Source organism: Python bivittatus, unplaced genomic scaffold (genome assembly GCF_059951505.1).
Source record: "Python bivittatus isolate LINGU-HERP-01145 unplaced genomic scaffold, Pbiv_v1 ctg000070_np1212, whole genome shotgun sequence".
NCBI lineage: Eukaryota > Metazoa > Chordata > Lepidosauria > Squamata > Pythonidae > Python > Python bivittatus.
Window position 1 is genome coordinate 21,327,575 of NW_028277034.1, and position 21,586 is coordinate 21,349,160.

General features: G+C 36.0%; 1 protein-coding gene across 3 annotated transcripts in view; it reads left to right on the forward strand.

Annotated features, from left to right (window-relative positions):
- The window catches only part of LRBA (LPS responsive beige-like anchor protein), a 427,822-nt gene that overhangs the window by 299,352 nt on the left and 106,884 nt on the right, over positions 1–21,586 (forward strand). For all 3 annotated transcript variants that reach the window (XM_088132764.1, XM_088132766.1, XM_088132765.1), the window contains exons 41-44: positions 731–848; positions 2,288–2,390; positions 5,442–5,557; positions 6,674–6,786. In XM_088132764.1, coding sequence (XP_087988890.1) covers positions 731–848; positions 2,288–2,390; positions 5,442–5,557; positions 6,674–6,786 — 450 coding nt within the window. The remainder of the gene's footprint in view (positions 1–730; positions 849–2,287; positions 2,391–5,441; positions 5,558–6,673; positions 6,787–21,586) is intronic.

Consider the following 21,586-nt stretch of genomic DNA (forward strand, 5'->3'; position numbering starts at 1 on the left):
TATAATATATGGAAGGGGAAATCTCCAGGAACAAATAAACCCTGGATGGGGTGAGCTGGGTTGGAATGGAGTTTTCTCCTTGTAAGATTCAGAAGGTTTAAGTGAAATATTTTTCTCAAGAGTGCATAATGGGAAAGGGTAGACCAAAACCAATATGGGATGCTGGTTAGCTCTGAGCTAGGTCCAGACAATCCCAACTTCATGTTTATATTTACAGGGTGACTGTGGACCAGTCACTGTCTCTGATCCTAAACAACCTTAGAGGTACAGTATTGGAATAATCTGTACATTCAATCAGTCCCAGATTGAAAAAGTGGATACAAACCTAACTATAATAGTCACAGCAATAATAGTACTTACAGAAGAGTAACATTTTCTGCCTGTGCTTTGCCATCTAAGTCGTGCTCCCCCATCCTAGCAGTTGCTTAATTTTTTAAAATGTGTACATAAATTGATTATATATAAATAATAAACAGCTTTATTTGGTTCTTAAACTGAGTGGTTTCAGATTTTATCATGGCGAAACTCTTTGGGTTATGCAAAGAAACCCTCCACCACCCTCAATCGGTGATACTGATTTACTTGAATTGATCATGCTGCTCTTCTTAAATCTGAGTATAAAATAACTAAAGATAAAGCAGGCATTATGCATGCTTACTGTATGCCTTTTCCATAAAGGAATGGAACAATTGCTTATTTTTAAAATGTATCTTATATTTGTTTTTATCAGATACTTGCTTATACAGATGGACTGCATGGGAAATGGATGTTTTCAGAGATTCGATCAGTATTTTCTAGACGCTATCTGTTGCAGAACACAGCACTGGAAATCTTTATGGCTAACAGAGGTAATTCTGAAAATGAGATTTTTAAAGAGTTTTAAAATATATTCACTGCCTTACTGTGTAAGATTATATTTTCCAAATAATTACTAGTCAGAAATTTTGAAATTTCCAGGACTCTCACACACAAAGGGACTGTAAACCCATCCCAGAACTAAAAATGGAAAGTCTCCAGATCCAGGAGCCCTGACACCCACAGCCTCTGGGTCAGCCAGGGTTAGAGATGTATAGCTGAGTATCATCAGGATACTAATGATATTTAATGCTATGTTGATGGATAACCTTGCCCAGTGGCTTCGTTGTAGATGCTAAATAGGAGCAGAGTCATGAGGGACCTCTCAAAGTAAAGGTCTAAGACTAGATCTCCTACCTGCTACCAAGAACTGGGCCCGGAGGAAGGACTACTGCAATACTATGACCCCTATTCCAAGCCCCCAAAGTTGTCCAGAAGGATACCATAATCAATGGTATTGAAAACCCCTGAGAGATCAAGAAGGACCAGATGGGTCCTAAACTTAAATGGGTAATCCACATGTTGTAATATTAATCTAGAAAATGTTTCCCAGCAATGAATGGCCAAAGTAAAAAAAGGAACATGATTTGTCTATCCTAAAGGTCCCACAATCAAAATTCTCAGACATCTTTGGCATGGACAAACTCTCAGTTAACACATAGTCACAGGGAATAGCTGTTACTATGACTATTAGCAAGAATGGCAAGACTTCTGGCATCATAATGTGAGAAAGTTCAAAGTAATAAGTGGTAATGTAAAAGGCAAGTTGAAGACATTATGAGAATAAATATAAGAGAAGTGGAGAGAACACTGTTTCCACTGAAAACTCATCAAATACAGATTTCTACCATGTTTTGCATTTCCAAAACAGGAACAGCAACTTACAAAAAGAAGCAAAAAGTTGACCTTAGAGATTGCACATTTTGGCAACTTGCCTTGTCACAGATTTAAATTGTTTGTATGGCTCCTGGGACCTTCTCCATTTTAGCTGTTGACTTCATACTGCTTCTTATAAATGCATATTAAATAAGAATTTGTGTTATTTACCTCCAAAATGGCTTCATTATTTTATCTTGTATATTCAGCTAGAAGTACTTCAGAAAAATAAAAAAAATTAACTTGGGACTTTGCATAACAAAACCTGGATTCTTTAATAATGTTTTATAAGCCTGCTTTCATCATATCTCTATAATAATAATAATTCATAATCATAAAAACTAACTCACTGCTTGGTAGAAGCTTCTGTCCCTTCAATGATGGCAACCAATGTAAACTCATTTTATGGGAAGTTTGTTAAAATTGTGACATTATGTTGGGGAAATGTCTTAAAAATATATGCATTGCATTTTCACTATTCAGTCATATGTTTTATTATGCCAAAAACCACTGTATAAATAACAGTGAATAATGTCTAACTTATTTTTGTACATAGTTGCTGTCATGTTCAACTTTCCGGATCCTGCAACTGTAAAAAAAGTCATCAATTGTTTACCTCGTGTTGGAATTGGTACTAGTTTTGGATTACCCCAAACCAGGTATGTTACTTCTAACTCTTGAAAACAATTTCAGCTGACAGTGTTACAATATAAAGTTGCAATATGGAAAGCAAATAGCCATAATCAGGGGGAAAAGGTATGAGATCTAGGAAAATAAAGTAATTTCTTTTTTCTATTTCTTTTATTTGTTAATACCAGACTATGCCTTATACTTGGGCAAAGAATTCATGTATTATGCTAAGCCATGATGTACTTTATTTGCTTTTGTCTTATCTGCTTGCATGAATCCAGACAGCTATTGTTTATTCAGTAAACTAGTTAAACAAACAATAGTTTTGTGTGATCTGTGACACAGTCTTGAAGTCTACTAGGAAAAAGAAATCATAATTGATGTTTGATAATACAAGTTGTAATGAAATGCAGAACTATTAACAGAATGAACAATAATTTTATATTAGGGGACCTATAATAGAATTATTATGTATATCTGATCACCAAAAAAAGCAGAATCCAAAAGTATACACATTATTTCAATACAATATATGCATATGATCTATATACAGGTGAAACTCAAAAAATTAGAATATCATGCAAATGTTCATTTATGTCAGTATGGCAACTCAAAAGGTGAAACCAATATATGAGATAGACGCATTACATGCAAAGCGAGATATGTCAAGCCTTACATTGGTATAATTGTGATGATTATGGCGTACAGCTTATGAAAACCCCAAATTCACAATCTCAGAAAATTAGAATAGTGTGAAAAGGTTCAATATTCTAGGCTCAAAGTGTCCCACTCTAATCAGCTAATGAATCCATAACACCTGCAAAGGATTCCTGAGCCTTTAAATGGTCGCTCAGGCTGGTTCAGTAGGAATCACAAGCGTGGGAAAGACTGCTGACCTGACAGTTGTGCAGAAAACCATCATTGATACCCTCCATAAGGAGGGAAAGCCCCAAAAGGTAATTGCAAAAGAGGTTGGATGTTCCCAAAGTGCTGTATCAAAGCACATCAATAGAAGGTTATGTGGAAGGGAAAAGTATGGTAGAAAAAGGTGCACAAGCAGCAGGGATGACCGCAGCCTGGAGAGGATTGTCTGGAAAAGGCCATTCAAAAGTGTTGGGGACTTTCACAAGGAGTGGACTGAGGCTGGAGTTAGTGCATCAAGAGCCACCACACACAGACGGATCCTGGACATGGGCTTCAAATGTCGTATTCCAATTGTCAAGCCGCTCCTGAACAACAAACAATGTCAGAAGCGTCTTACCTGGGCTACAGAAAAAAAGAACTGGTCTGTTGCCCAGTGGTCCAAAGTCCTCTTTTCTGATGAGAGCAACTTTTGCATCTCATTTGGGAATCAAGGACCCAGAGTCTGGAAGAAGAATGGAGAGGCACACAATGCACGATGCTTGAAGTTCAGTGTGAAGTTTCCACAGTCTGTGTTGATTTGGGGAGCCATGTCATCTGCTGGTGTTGGTCCACTGTGCTTCATTAAGTCCAGGGTCAACGCAGCCATCTACCAGGAGATTTTGGAGCACTTCATGCTTCCTTCCGCAGACGAGCTTTATGGGGATGCTGACTTCATTTTCCAGCAGGACTTGGCACCTGCCCACACTGCCAAAAGTACCAAAACCTGGTTCAATGACCATGGGATTACTGTGCTTGATTGGCCAGCAAACCCGCCTGACCTGGACCAAGAGAAAGATGAGGGACATGAGACCGAACAATGCAGCGGAGCTGAAGGCCGCTATTGAAGCATCCTGGTCTTCCATAACACCTCAGCAGTGCCACAGGCTGATAGCATCCATGCCACGCCGCATTGCGGCAGTCATTGCTGCAAAAGGGGCCCAAACCAAGAACTGAGTACATATGCATGCTTATACTTTGCAGAGGTCCGATATTGTTCTATTTCCAATCCTTGTGTTATTGATGTCATGTAATATTCTAATTTTCTGAGATTGTGAATTTGGGGTTTTCATAAGCTGTACGCCATAATCATCACAATTATACCAAAGTAAGGCTTGACATATCTCGCTTTGCATATAATGCGTCTATCTCATATATTGGTTTCACCTTTTGAGTTGCCATACTGACATAAAAGAACATTTGCACGATATTCTAATTTTTCGAGTTTCACCTGTAGATTGATAGGAGAGGAAGCATAGCATTAGGCATTGACACTCTTATTATGCTTTAAATTGGATTATTGCACAGGGCCGAGTATTATACTCATAAATGCTCCCTTCCACTTTTATAATTCTATGATTTATGAATGTAAAAGTGCAAACTGGTTGAATACACTATTCTAGAATCATTTCATCATCAACAGTTAATGCTTTGTTCATATAAACAGATTATCCATTAGTGGAGAAATGTCAGTGTAACCAGACTATGCATGCATATATTCTGCAAATATTTTTCAAACCATGATGGCAAACATGTTTTCTGAGTTCTTTGTGCTATGTTTAATCTGAAACCAGCTTTTTATGCAAGAGAGAAATCCTTATAGTAAAAATTAATTTGCCAGTGACTTCTTTAGACTCTCAACAGTTGAGTATTACATCAATTTAAGCATAACTAGAACTCTCATTGAAGAGAAGTAGTTAAGCACTTTAAATCTGTGATAAGTATCATTAGGTATTATACTACATGATGATGATGGTTAAATGTATTTTGTACTACTTATTATACAAAAGCATCTCAAAACAGTTTACATCTAAAATGCACAATAGAAAAGAATGAATAAAAACAATATAGGAATGATACATAGTAAAAAAGAGAAGGGAAAAGAAAGAAGAGAAAAACATGTTATCCATCCAAGACTCACAAAGACAAGACCTGATAAAAGACAGATTTGTTGGATACTTAGAAGCTGAGATAGTAGGGGATTTATGAACCTCCAGTAGAGATTATTGTGGAGTATAGGCACAACCCTAGAGAATGCCTGCTCACAAGTGACTGCAAGTTGATATTCTTGTGATTCTAAGTGTACACCACGAAACTTTCCCAATTATCTCAGTGGTATATCCTGGTTCCAGATTGCTTAGGGACTTAACTTGTCGTGTCATATAATTTTTATATTTCAGGCGTATTTCTATGGCCACTCCACGTCAAATCTTTAAAGCTTCAAATATGACTCAGCGATGGCAGCATAGAGAAATTTCAAACTTTGAATATCTCATGTTTCTAAACACTATTGCAGGTAATAATGGAAATGCTTTAAAGATAACTTGAACAAATTATTCATTTGGCATAGTATTTTTCTGAAAATTAATTAGAAGAATTTGAGTGTCTCTTACTGGTGCTTCTTAACATTTATAAAAAATCCCTGTATATTATTTAATCACTGATTTTTCAACATTTATCCACCTGCCAGCTCATACAACTCCAGGTGGTTTCCAATAATATAAAAATACAGAAATCATCACTTCAGTCCAAACTCAATGTTAAATATAAATGATAATATGTCAGCCTATCAATAATAAGTCAACAAAAAAAAAAAAACCTTAAAAACATCTGCTACATGCCTGATTAAATAATATTGTCTTTACTGGGTAGAAAATTTCAGCAGGGAGGATGCAGGACATAGGCTTCAAGGCAATATTAACTCTGTGTCTTTATTTTCAGTATAGTACATGCCATATTTATTTCTTGATATACCAAGAAGTCTCTACTAATTGTTGTTATTTTAGTACTATTATCAGTATTGTATTCATTTAGCTTGCAACTTTTCATTAGTTAACAATATTTTTAAAAAGTTGGTGTCACTGAAACATTGGTCAACTTGCTAAGCAACATAGAAAAGGTTACATTCACTACATCACATCTGCAGCCCAGAGTAAACAGTCTCTTGTGGCTTCCACATTAGTGTCTTAGTTTAAATCAGTGGTTCTCAACCTTTTCTTTGTCCCACACCCCTAGGAAATATTCGATTAATGTTTGCACCCCTACAAAAGTAATATCACATTTAATATTAGATGAAAAAGTCTAATTTCTAATGTGAGTGAACAAATTGAACTTAAAAAAATAAGCTTTTAACTCAGCGTATAAAATTGTCACACCCCCTGAAATTCCACTCGCACCCCCTGGGGGTGCAGGTATCCCAAGTTGGGAACCCCTGGTTTAGATTGTCCTTCATAAGAATTCATTCTTTCACTTTTTGAAAGTATTCTGTATATAGAAATTTTAAAAGATAGATGAAAGTGAGAACTCTTGTCTACATTTCATTTTATGAAGTTGGATTCATTCATATAAGGTTTAGTAAAGGTTTTTTAACTTTGTTTCCTCTAAAAAAAGCATCATTGTTCTTTCTCACCAGGGCGTACATACAGTGATTTAAACCAGTATCCAGTATTTCCTTGGGTGATCACCAACTATGAATCAGAAGAGTTGGACCTTACCCTTCCAAGTAATTTCCGAGATTTGTCAAAGGTACTTTTTTTTCCATTAAGTATTGACATCCAGTCCCATGTAGAAAATATCTACATGTACTCAGCTTTCATCATAGTTTGTGAGTATTTGTTTATTTAGTTTTAGAAGGAAGGAAGCATGATGCTAATCTGTATGGACTCTTTAATTTGACTTTGGAAAATAGCCTTTATAATGCCAATATTTAGAATGCGATCAGGTGGATTGGGAAATTACAGAGAGTTAGTTTATGTTCTATGTAAATTAGTTGAACAGGTTATTAAAAATAATATGTAAATAGGTAGGCTAATCTTTTTGAAAGAGAATTAGTGTGGATTCTGCAAAAAAATAAGTCCTGTAAATAAGTCCTTTTTATCTTATTTCATTGAACTGGTTTATGTACAATTTAATAAAATGATTAAGATTTAAACTGATTTTATTAAAATGTTTGTTGTTTCACAATTTTCAATCAGCTTGGCAATATTATGGCCTTAAAGATGGAAATACTAACCAGAAAGTCCTTTAGTATTACGTGAAATCATAGGACAGATAGTTGTTCACCAGGGATTCTGAGCAAACTTTGTAAGCACAGAAAATAAATGAATAATTTTTACAGAGGGTAATGTAAATTATGGAGTCTTCTCTCCAACTGATTTTTATTAGGACTAAGTCATTTTAAACTTCATAGCCGGATTAAAAAGTGAGCAATACATTGGCAGTAATACCAGGTAATGTAGGATATGTAGAATAGACTGTTAAAAAGTCATGTCAAGATAAGACAATAGCAAATGCTGTCCAATGTAAACAAGTATAGAGTAATGTACAATGGGACAAAAAATATTCTGTCTTTACCTATATGCTTATCCAGTCATAGTATGGAGTGAGTTACTTGAAAAGGATCTGAGATTTTAATACACATGTTGATATTCAAAACAAAAAAATTCCATTTAAGAGATCTGTAGAAGAGAGAAGTGAATATAAAATTTCTATGATTATAATGTCTCCTTAACAATTAATAGTATGTGCATATTTTGAATATTGTATATAGTTGTAATTCCAAGACCTTGCAAAAGATATAATAAGGCTAAAGAAAGGCAACTAAAATCACAAATGAATCACATTAAATCCATAGTGAAGAAGAGTTACAGTAATATTCAGGGATTATTTGTTAAAGAAAAAGCCAGGAAGATGACATGTTAGAGATATATAAAGCTACACCAGGCATGGAAGAGAAGGTAGATGGGCACATAGTTAAAGTACCAATAGAAGAGAATATATGTAGCTCAGGGTTGAACTGTGGAGTCCTTGGTGCTCTCTGAGCTTGGTTGTTTGCTTGCAGACATTTCATTATTCAACTAGGTAACATCATTAGTGTGAGTAAATGTGGGGGTTGCTCCCTGTTTATATACAGTAGCTTGTCCTAAGAGACAATAAAAGAGACAATAAAAAAGCTAAGAAGAAAACAAAAAGACCAGAAGATGTCCTCTCCAGCAGCAACCATCCGGATAAGCAGGCATGAACACCAGACAAACAATCAAGTAGAAAACAATACCCTAATCACGGAACTACCAAGGAAAAAACCATACCTCCACCAAAACTGGCAGGGCAAGCTACTGTATATAAACAGGTAGCAAACATCACCCTTACTCACACTGATGATGCCATCTAGTTGGGTAATGAAACGTCTGCAGGCAAACAACCAAGCTCAGAGAGCTCCAAGACTCCACAGTTAAAGTACAAAATTCACTTCTACAAGATATAATGATGCCAGTGAATATGAATGCTATAAACTAGAAGGAAACAAACAAATGGAGAATTAAGCTTTCAATAACTATTCAGCATGATGGTTACGTTACTTTCAGTATTAGAAGCTATCTGTTGCAGAACAAGAGCAGGAGAAGATTCTTGTGCTAGTGGGTTTCTGATAGACATCAGGTTGGCCAATTTGGAAGATGAATATTCAGCTAGCTAGTCCTTTGGTCTGATTAGCAGCTCCTGTTTTGTTCTGGGTATGCTGCTGTGTTGAAGCCAAGACTTTGTTTCCAATCTAAAGGCTATCCGTATGATACAAGGATTCTGTAGCAATAGAAAAAAGTTGTTCTGATAACTAAGCTTTTGGGCTGAGAAACTAAGTGATCCCTGCTGGTTAATCTGTTTCATTCTCATCCTACAGGTTGAACTGGAATGTTGTGCACATGTTTATTTTGTTGTTTCTGGTTATTTATATTGTGTTTTAGTTTTGGCTTTAATCCTTGTTTGTTGCCTAGAGTCTCTGTATTGTGTGATGGAGGCTTTTATAAATAAACCAATGAAGTTCCTAATCCTGTCTAGTCTAACATAATTTGCATGCTCACTTTATTAGAAGGAAATAAGTAAATATATGCTTTAATTATTCATATTTTCACTTTAATATTTTCCTCTCCATGCAGAATGGTTAGCAATATAGCCATGATCTAAGTATAAGATAAGCTTTATAAGCTGAAGAGTATCTAACCCAGAGGGCAAATGACATTCAGAATGGTGCTCGTATTTTTGTAGCTTGTACTGCAATATCTTAGCAATGCCCACGTTTTGGTATATTACTGCTGTTGTCATCCAGGCAGTACTTGCACATGGAAGTGAGCATTTGCATTTCTTCAATCAGTATCTCAATTTATAATTTCCTTTCCTTGCATTTAGCTGCAGTTAATCAGACAACACAAGTTTATGTTCTGGACTTCTAACTGATGCAGTCTCCTTCTCAGGTTCCATTTCTCATAGTTTGGTTACTCTACAGAAGGATTCTGCACTTCATATTTGTATTGGGACTTGGTTTTTTTTAATAATTTTATTAAAGAATATAATTCCAATAGTAAAAATTAATACAAACTAAAGGAAAGAAAGAAAAGTAGAAAGAAAGTAAAAAATGCAAAGGAAAAGAAAAAAGTAGAAGGAGGGAGGGAGAGAAGGAGGGAGGAAGGGAAGGAAGGAAGGAAGGAAGGAAGGAAGGAAGGAAGGAAGGAAGGAAGGAAGGAAGGAAGGAAGGAAGGAGTGAGTCTACACTAAAAATCTAGTAAAAGTAAGAATCTAGTAAATAAAAAGAAAAGAAATATATATAAAGAAGTGACTTCCAACCTTTATCACAACGTATAACCAATTTTAGTAACTCTTTACGCCCTCCTAGTTTGCAACCAATGATCTCTTCATTCCATGTCCCATCTCTTATCTATAAACAAATCATTAAAGCATTGTCATTTCAGCAAATGGTGAAATTGGTGTCAGCAAAATTCCATTAAGGGTTGCCAGAAATAACAACATATCTATTTTAACCTTGATCAAATAAGCCGACTTTATATTCCTCCTTTTACTTCTAACAATCTTAATCTTTAGTCCATTCAAGTAATGTCATAGAACTTGATTTCTTTTCATTTATTTTTTATCCCTTCTCATAAGATTAATCCAAACTTTAACAAACCTCTTTTGTAAATCCAATATAAAAGAATTATCTAGGTCACTCTCTTGGTTTATTATTAATTCCCTTTTGATTTTTAAAGCATTGACCAATTTTTTTTTTGTATGTCCAATGAAACATCTTTTTCCATGTCATTCTTGTAGCCTGTCATTTGTAGATCCACTTTCAGTGTCAACTCTGTCTCTGCCTTGTTCCTCTTTATCCATTTTCTTCTAAAACATCTTTTGGACACAGTCTATCCATAGAAACAAACATTGCTATTGACATTGTTGATACTGATTCCATTTTTAAAAAGCATCCTTCAGTATTTCCAGTGTTATAATATTTTGCATCATTCTGTAGCTGTTAATCAGGCTTATTATTATTCTCCTTTAAATAAAATCTTTAGTTCCTTCTAGTGTCCAATTTTTAAAATTGTTTATCTCTTTTATGTCTTAGGAAACATTCAAAACCAGTCATCTTTCCCATGGGAAGGATTCTTTATAATTAATTCCAAAATCTTATTTCAAATTTATCTGGACCCTTAATCCATTTTTTGTTCTTTTTTAAATAACTTTTTAAATTTTTTAAAAATTAAGTTCTTAAGCTTTTAGTTAAAATTTTATTTCATTAAGGATTGAAGGCAGATTCGCCTGGTGTTTTCAGACTTGTCAGTCCAAAGGTTTCTAATAGCTGAAAAGTAGTTAATGAGCAATTTCTGAATGTGATTAGAAAAGGAAGTATGCAAACTTAGTGTCCTCTTAAATGTGGTTACCGCAGTTTGAGCAAGATGGCTATTTCCTTGTCTCCAAGTGCTCAAAACCTGCTGGAGACTGCTGTGCAAGGAGTAACTGTCTGGAGCACTTGTGGGCAATCATCCATCCTCTCTTTGTCCAGAGATATTTGAAGAGCTGTGGTCATCTGCTGTGGAGCCGTCTGCCATTTCTTCCTCTGGAAGTCTGTTTGTATTAGGTCTTGTAAGCCAAGCTCCAACGCAACTATAGGACCTAGCTGAAGAAAACTGTAATATAGAATATTTTACTAATTAACATAATCATCCATAATTCTTGTGTTTTTTGCATATTGCTGGGTATGACTAAATTTTAAATGAAATTTAGAGGTACGTCTAAAACATATTTACTAAACTTAGTGGACTTAATATTGATTAAATAGGCTTAACATAACACTATAATAGAAGATAGTTTATACAAATAGTTTATAAAAATAAAAAGTTGCTGATCTTAAATTATGAACTATTGTGCAATTTAAGAAATAAAGTACAAAAGAAATCTTAATATAACTTGCTTAGATTTCCATGTTTTATTCATTAAACAAGCTCTGGAGATTGTTTACTGTTCTTAAAAGTTTATTTTACCTTGTTTTTCAAACTTGCAGCACTTAGCATATTACCTGGTATATTACTTCTGTAAGGAATCCTAGAGCCTTTGGATTCAGCTGGATAAAAGGCTGAACTTAAATAAAATAAGCTATATTATTGCTAAATTTCTTCATAAAAATACTTAGGAAAAAATATTTTTGCATATGTAAAATTTAATTACAGACCTAGAATCTGTAAATATGGCTTAATTTAAATTATAGTATACCCTAATCCTATGAACCCCCATACTTGCATTTTTTAAAAAATAGAATCTCTGCATGCCAACAGAGTTGCTTCTAGCACTTTGGATAAATTTCAGATGCAGCTTCCATGGCAACAGAGTTGAAGAATGTATAGCTCTCCAAACACTTCTCTGGTTTAGAATCACCAAGTACTATTGAAATTTTCCAACTGGATTTTCAATTCTTAAAATCATAGCACTGTCTCTATCATGTTGAAACATTTTCCACAATAATATTTTTGTTAGAATAGTTATTGGCCAAAAATGTGATTTAGTTGATTTACAACTACAGTCCCTCCCTTATTCTGATTTAACTTTGAACTCTTGTTTTTAAGCAACAGAATTGAATCACAACAATTTAAATTTATGTTGGTTAAAATTATTCCATGCCTGATCATTTCATCTTACAAACACTGGAAGAGTATTTCCAGTGGCTTCTTCTCCTTTGGTCTGAGTGTTTCTCTTAAATGAATAAGTGTGGCATATTTTATTTATGAACAGTACATATTTTATTTATGAAATATATGTTGTTTCTCATTGTCTTGTTCACATCCTGTCTCCTTTTCGATCCAATCATCTTCCATCCTCATTTCATCCTCATTACATTGTGATATATTGAAAGGAACCTTGTAGAAATCTATTCCCTTAAGTTTTGTTGCTTCACCTTTTTATGGCTTCATTAGAAGATTGTTAAAATCTTTTCCTCAGTTACTTTTATTCGCAAACCCTATGTACATTCTAATAATTTTTGCACACTGCAGCTCTCTCATTATTGTATCTCATAAAAATGTAAAAAAAAAAGTTGCATATGTGTATTAGGGCTATACTGCCATATATATTCCAATAGGAAAGGGTGATTTGGAGCATGTGAAGACTCTTGCATAGCATGTGTTTTAAAAAGCTATATCTTTTTGTAGACTTTGGATCTGCTGCTGTGTGATCCCAGGCAAAGACAATTTGATTTAAAGATGTTTTGGCAGGTACTACATAAATAACAGTATGCTCTCCAAATCAACTTCTGCCCTTTGAATCCTGATTGCTCCACTGTCCTATTATGTAAACATCTTCTGATGCATAAGCAATAGTCAGGACAAATAAAAAATCACCAGAATATAGAAAGTGTTATTCTAGTTGTCAGAGTGCATATCCCATGTAAGATCTTTTTCCTCTGTCAATGCTATTCAACATCATAATCAGCCTAAATCAATTGGTAAATTCAGAAACTATTTCCTTTCATGATAAGACTTCTGTGTGATTGCAATATGTTACTTATACAACCTTTCTTAACTCAGTGTCCTCTGGATGTATTGGTCAAAGTTGACATTGCTTGGAGATTATGAGATTTGAAATAATGAATTTTTGGAGGGCACCAGATTCTGAGACTTATACTGTGTGTTATAAGCTGCACTGTAAGATGACAACGTCAAATGGAGTTTTATATATTTAACATTCCAATATAGTGGATTGATACTTGCTTCAAAATGGGCTACAGTATTTCAGGGTACAAAGTAACCATCAAAGGTAAGATCAAGACTGTCTCATAGGTAGCCATAATGTAGTTTGTTTGATTTTGCTAACCATGATATGAGAACCCAACTATTATGTTAAGTGGATAATAGTTTCTGGGTTAGTATTATGTGTGAACCATACTACTATGTCTTAGTCGACATATCAGTAACGTGTGAAATCAGCTGTGCCTGCCATCTGTAAAACTATACCACCCAAGATTAGGTTGATTATTTATTTTATTTATTTATTAATTCAATTGCCACCCATATCAACAAGCGATTCTAACAAGTGCTTAGGTTTTGGAAAGCCTTGAAGACCTGCCTGTTTTTCTGGGCATGGCAGTCAGGGGACTAATTGAGCCCACATTGCTGGTGTGTGGTGTGTTTGACATGCACTTTGTGTTTTAGTGGGTCTTGATATGTATTATTTTTTGTATTGTATTTATACTGTATTTTTCATCTTTGCTAGCTGTCCAGAGTTGCATTAGTGAGATGGGTGACCATAAATATCAATATAAATAAATAAATGAATAAATACAAGTACCTCAATCAGTGTAGCTTATGAAGCATAGATTGTTTTCAGGATAATTCTGATTTATAGAATATAGTGTCTGTTTACTGGATTTTATGTAAATTACATAATGAAAACTATTGTATTATATATGATTCTGAGTTTAATAGGGAAATAGCATGCAATTCTTTTTGTGTGCTTGCTTATCATATATTATGCAATTACATTCCTTTGCATTATTAATCATTAGAACTGTGTAGAGAAATAGTTCACATACTTTTATTTTTTACTAGTTGACTGCAAAATAGATTATTAGATGCAGCCTTCAAACAGGGTTTAGGATTTCATTATTAACAATTAGGCATCTGCAGGAAAAGGCAAGGAGTAGCAAATGAGAAAATGTGCATGGCAATATTGTCATGCAAAAGTTGTGACTTACATACTTGTGAAGATGGGCATGAGAGCGTAAGGATGATGTTTTTGCATGATGATGTCAACCTGCATCTCATCATTTTGGTCACTATGCTTTGTTCCAGACATTGTTCTTATTATAGCTAAACTTAGACCTAATCACTGTTATATACAAATTATGAAGATATGTTTAGATGTACTCCAGTAAATACACTGTTGCTAAACACATGCAGGATTGTTAGGCAATGTAATAAGCAGGCAGAAGCTCAACAAGTATCTATTTTAACTTGGAGATTCTAATTAAAAGTAATTCTATACTAGCAAGATGGTGGAACTTGCCATATTTGTTCATTAGAATACTAATGCCCTTAGCAGTCTGTCTCATTTCATTCTGAAGCAGGGCTACTAGAACTGGGGTGTAGAAATCCAAATAAATGCTCAATGAAAAGGGATATGGATGGGATTGCTGAGTAAAATGCCTAAGGAACATACTGAAATTGTTCTGAACAACAGTTACAACAAAGGCCTACTTGTTGAGCTTAGTTAAAAATAGCCTACTTAGTTAATGAGTTAATCTGGTTTAGACTGCAGGTGAAATGATGCCTATCTAGAAGTAGACTCCATTGAGTAGTTGAAGTGCAATAGCAGCAACAACATCAGAAAAAAGGGAAATGTGGGCTTTCAGAACTGTAGCCCAGGCATAATGTGCAACTCCTGCTGCTACTGCTATTGTATTTACTGGTACTACAATCTGCTGTTTCTCAGCTTTGACCCACGGTTTCTTTTTCAGAGCAGGCATTTCCCTTTCTCCTTGCAGACTATCATTGTCTTCCTCAGCAAGTGACACTATCTGATCTTCACAGTGAAACTATGCATGTACACATAATTCCCACTGCTTTAGGGAATTAGTACACTCAGAATATGTCTCTCCAGTAAAATTCTGTTGTAAAGTGGATAATTTTTATATTTATGTAGATTTAATTATAAAAGTGTTTACCATCTTCCATTGTGTGCTATGCGGATTCATTGTTCTAAAATAGGGGAAAAAAAGGTTTTAGTAGGTAGGAAAATGACAGCATGATCAGTGGCTAGAGAGTAGAGAGTAGTTAGTTGTTTATATTCTAAAATCTCTTCAGCTTAAGCTACTTAAATAAATGACTATTTTAAAAATATTGCATAGATTGGATCTATTTTTGAGCTATTGAATCAAATCAGGAGTTTGGACGGATAACAGTAATATCTTTAATGTATACAACAAAATACCCTTGGGTTTGATAAAAATGCTCATCCAGTCCACTGGCTATACTTGTCAGTTAGAGAAAACAGGAACTGCAAAATACTTGCATCAGACATACGATTTTTATACAATTCAGGTAATGCTGCCACATCTTTTATCATTTTCTGAGGATATATAAAACAATTACTATAAATACCTATTTTGCACTTTTGGATGTTATGTTGTGAGAACAGAGTACTGAACGTTTGTATTCATGTGACCCAAATGATCCAGCTATTTCCATCTTGGTGTGTTCTCAGGACATTTCATGGGATGACTGGGACCAAAAATAAGGGGATGCTCTGATAAGTTGCTTCATTACATAAGGTGGTTATTGACCAGAGGGAGTTCAGTTCAGTTCAGTTCAGCTTAATTTGTTATTGACCAGGGTTCTTTGGGATTAAATTTAGGTAGGTAGGTAGGTAGGTAGGAAGGTAGGTAGGTAGGTAGGTAGGTATATATTATTTCAGTCAGTGGCCAGATATGACAAAATTCACCCAAGCAGATATAACTTACTTAAGTGAAAGTAAAGTCTAACACTTAGATGTAAGTAAAAGAATGCAACACTGTATTCTATGAACACTAGCACTATGAACTAAAACTAATACTTAAGGTGAAAAAAGAAGACCATAAAAATAATTATAATTCAAAAATTATATATTCAATCTATAGTGCAGTAAATTAACAATATAGAAAGAAACTTACACTATATAAAATCTAATAGTATAAAACATTAAATATAAATTGCAAATGATAATTCACTTAGGCATGATCAAAAATAAAAGGGAGAAAGGACTAAATAACTACTTAGGGTGAGTTAAATAGGTCATTTAACAAATGTAAAGTGTTTCACTTAGGAAACAAAAATCAAATGTACATGTATAGAATGGGGGATATTTGGCTTTATAATCGTACTTATGAAAAAAGATAGTAGTTGACTGCATAATGAGTATGGCCATTAGTATGACTCTTCTGCCAAAAACAAAACAAAAAAACCCACACAAAATATAATTCTGAAATAATGCAAAGTAATTGTTCCACCTTATTATTTGGTTAAACTCTATTTCAAGTATTCTATCCAGTTCTGGGAACTACATAAAGAACTACGTTTTGCGAAGATGTATTGAAAAAGCTGGGTGTGTTTTACCCTAGAAAACAAAAAAGTTGAAGCTGGGGGTGGGGGAGGATTTGAAAGCATTCTTCAAATACCTGTAAGGATCGCATACAGGAAAGTCAAGACCGATTGTCTGTTGTTCCATGTTGCAGGATATGGGATAATAGATTATTACAGGAAGGCAGATTCTGATTATATAATGGTATGTGGGAACAATCTTGGGACACAGGGCAAAGAGACGCAACCAAGGGGATGGCCAGATAAAAGGCGGTTTAGCCCACAGCAGGAATGTGGGAGGGGCAAGTGGCTCAGAAGGGACCCTCCTTAGTTTTGGGCTGCAAAGGGGATGGGGGGGGAATGTACTTGAGATTTGCAAGACTGATATCAGCCTTGCGAGGTAGACTAGACTGGAAACACAGCCAGGTAGACCAGATAGGAAACACAATAATTCTACTTTATTGTAAAATTACATTTAATGGAATCTGTTCTGGTTTCAATTACTCACTCACATACAGTTGTTATGGTAGTTCACAGTTTACTCAAGCCCAAGAGATAACAAAAGAATTCAAACCAGAACAGAGTCTCTAACAGTAACTTGCCTGAAAGATTTGCTTTTAACAGGAGCGTGCAGAAAAATAATCCGGATTCAGTCTAAGGTTATAAAAGCTGGATCAGGATTGTCAGCCAGTCCAAGGTCAGAGTTTCATGAGCAGGATTCACAGAAACGTCACATATGAGCTGGAGATCAGACTGTTGTTTCCAGCAAAGGAACATGGGTCAGAGCTACCTCTTAAATCAGGCTGCAGCCAGATGTTGATAATCAAGAGATTTACTCCCTTGCTTGGCAAGGAGCCTCATAGAACAACTCTGCTCTGTGTTCTACTCGCCAGGTGTGAGGACTGGGAGGCCTTACATCATCCTCATCTGACTGCCCAGGTACTCAAGTGGTGCCTGTGTTTGATCAACCTCATGTGATTATTGGTTTTGTGTCTCCTGAGGCTGACATTCCCGGTTCAATTGCAGCAGCTTCTTCAGAATCATAGTCATTGTCTGATTCCTAGGCCTGGGCCATGACAGAATCTTGCAAGTCTGAAAGTACAATTCTCCCCCGTCTCCTTTACAGTCCACAAAACTAGGGAGGCTCCCTTCTGAGCCACTTGCCCTGTCCACATTCCTGCTGTGGGCTAAGCTGCCTTTTATCTGTTTCTTTGGCTGTGTGTCTTTGCCCTGTCTCCCAAGGTTGTTCTCACATACCATTACAGATTAAATGTTAGAAGAAAAAACTTCAGAACAGTGGAACTGTCTGCTGTACTAGTTAGACCAGACAAGGAAATCAACTCCATGGGAAGACTAAAACTCTTTTATTGAGATTGGCTATAATAACAAAATCTTGCAAGTGTGATTGTGCTGTACCTTTCTGTCCTTCTTATAGTTCAATGCATTAGGAGGCTTCTGCCTGAGCCGGTTCTGAATGTAATCATGCTGTTCTGGGTTTAAAAAATGCTTCGGCCCCTTTGCCTAGGCAGTGGCTTCTATGTACTATATTTCGGTCATTGTCATTTTCTTGCTCTTTACAAGAACCAACTACCTAAAAGGTGATCTGCTCACCTTCATTGGAATGTATTTGACTGATACTAGATATCCATTTGTCTAGGATGCTTTAATTTGGATTCTTGTATTGAATGAGGGGTTGGAATTGATTACCATTATGACCCTTTCAGTTCTATGATTCGGTTGAACACAAATGTTAAGAATCAGAAGAGTTACTCTGAAATATTGCTTAAATATAGTTTGGAAGCATGTATTCTCTTTTTTGATAACAAGGCACACACAATTGCATGTGATTGGTATTTCTGGGCCCCTTGAGCAGGGTTTCCTAGGCTATTCCCCCACAATCTCTACTGCCCCCTTCCACACTCCTAGGGAGAGACTATTCAGTAAATACTGCAACCAAACACTTGCCCAGAGAAGTCCTCTTTGGTGCTGAGTAAGTGAAGTAGTGACATCTCCCTTTCTGTTTTCCTTCTTCTTTGTAGTTTAACCAAGTGTGGGATGAATGTTCTAAGGTTAAAATCCTTTCAGAATGAGAGTGATGATGAATGAGAATGCAAATATTTATTAGGTATAGCAATATTAAGGAACTTAATGGGATTGAAAGGCAAAAGGACAGGGGGAAAAATGACAATGACATCAGCAAGTTTTATGTCAGTCAATTAAATGCACATACACAGAACACTGGGAGAACAGGTAGAACAAAGTATAATAGATGCAAACAGATTTTAAAAATTCCATAAACTAAAATCCAGAATCCAAAATTCTGATCTAAATCTGGCTCCACCATTCCCCAGATTGGTATATTTTTGCAGGATCTCCAATCTCAGACTCCTGGGATTGCTTTTTCGGCTTATCTGGCTTTAAATCAACCTAGGAAGAAACTGCTGCTCATCCTATGAGAAACATGCACTGAGTAAAGAGAAAATGGACCTGCCTCTTCATCTTTTTAAAAGCTAACCTGAAAGGGGACTCTTTCTGTGCCTGATTGGCTCTTTAGCATTTGATTTTCTGGGCTTTGTTTGTCTTTGCTCATTACCTATATTGACAGGTTAGATCTGAGTGACATATCTGATCTAGGATTTCCTTTAACTCTTTCCTATCTGAATGGCTTCCAGTAAGATTTTATTTTGTGTCAGAACTTTTTGCAGGATTTCTTTACAGTTTGTAACTTCTTCTAAAGACAGTATGAACAAAATACAAGGCTGTGCTTCTAATGCCTAATCAGTGAAAATCATAATGTGGCTTATTCAGGGTATGTAGGAAATTATGTATTGTATTTGTTAATACAATAGTGAATTGCAGTTGTTCTTTTAGAAGGGGGATGGAAAGCTTTATATGCCGTAGAAAGCATACTCTGATCACAAGCAAAGCAATTAATAGTTTAAAAATCAGTAATTGTTAATAGATTTTTATCAGTGCTTCAGAATGAATAAATATTAGAGAGTCTGTGTGGGAATGTTGTGTAGTTCATGTCGAGTGCTAGACAATGGAACAAATATGGTGTGGTGTTGGACATTGGATCATTCAGATTGCCTAGCCCAAACTAATTCCTCCATCATTAACCATGATAGCATTTACTGGAATGTCCTGAAGACCAGATATTTGTGGAAGAATAAAGGAGCCCAGATGCATCGGTGTAATACTCTTTATTGCTATATAGCCTGGTGTTTTAATTTTAGAAGAGCAACCACTCAATTATAATCTTTTCATGTTTACCGTAGCTGGGTGAATGTAAGGAGTACCCTCCTTTCAGTTGTACCCCAGTGTTAGGATCAGTCCTCATCCTGGAAGCCAAACTTTCCGTTTTTTAACACTGATTTAATTAGATTAAACATGGGGGCAAATAATGAGGATTTATGTATGCTGAAGTTGGCATGTTATTTATGGATTCTGCTTCTCTGTATTGCTTTGGCTGCTTGATTTATTTTGGTTTTTTTTTTTGCTACTTTATTTTAATTGTTTTCCAAATCTGATGTTGATACCCAACCAAAATAGTGAACCATCAAGAAATACAATTATCAGACATACAGGTGAAACTCAAAAAATTAGAATATCGTGCAAATGTTCCTTTATTTCAGTAACGCAACTCAAAAGGTGAAACTAATATATGAGATAGACGCATTACATGCAAAGCGAGATATGTCAAGCCTTACTTTGGTATAATTGTGATGATTATGGCATACAGCTTATGAAAACCCCAAATTCACAATCTCAGAAAATTAGAATAGTGTGAAAAGGTTCAATATTCTAGGCTCAAAGTGTCCCACTCTAATCAGCTAATGAATCCATAACACCTGCAAAGGGTTCCTGAGCCTTTAAATGGTCTCTCAGGCTGGTTCAGTAGGAATCACAAGCATGGGAAAGACTGCTGACCTGACAGTTGTGCAGAAAACCATCATTGACACCCTCCATAAGGAGGGAAAGCCCCAAAAGGTAATTGCAAAAGAGGTTGGATGTTCCCAAAGTGCTGTATCAAAGCACATCAATAGAAGGTTATGTGGAAGGGAAAAGTGTGGTAGAAAAAGGTGCACAAGCAGCAGGGATGATCGCAGCCTGGAGAGGATTGTCTGGAAAAGGCCATTCAAAAGTGTTGGGGACTTTCACAAGGAGTGGACTGAGGCTGGAGTCAGTGCATCAAGAGCCACCACACACAGACGGATCCTGGACATGGGCTTCAAATGTCATATTCCAATTGTCAAGCCGCTCCTGAACAACAAACAACGTCAGAAGCGTCTTACCTGGGCTACAGAAAAAAAGAACTGGTCTGTTGCCCAATGGTCCAAAGTCCTCTTTTCTGATGAGAGCAACTTTTGCATCTCATTTGGGAACCAAGGACCCAGAGTCTGGAGGAAGAATGGAGAGGCACACAATGCACGATGCTTGAAGTCCAGTGTGAAGTTTCCACAGTCTGTGTTGATTTGGGGAGCCATGTCATCTGCTGGTGTTGGTCCACTGTGCTTCATTAAGTCCAGGGTCAACACAGCCGTCTACCAGATTTTGGAGCACTTCATGCTTCCTTCCGCAGACGAGCTTTATGGGGATGCTGACTTCATCTTCCACCAGGACTTGGTACCTGCCCACACTGCCAAAAGTACCAAAACCTGGCTCAGTGAGCATGGGATAACTGTGCTTGATTGGCCAGCAAACTCACCTGACCTGAACCCCATAGAGAATCTATGGGGCATTGCCAAGAGAAAGATGAGGGACATGAGACCGAACAATGCAGCGGAGCTGAAGGCCGCTATTGAAGCATCCTGGTCTTCCATAACACCTCAGCAGTGCCACAGGCTGATAGCATCCATGCCATGCCGCATTGTGGTAGTCATTGATGCAAAAGGGGCCCAAACCAAGTACTGAGTACATATGCATGCTTATACTTTTCAGAGGTCCGATATTGTTCT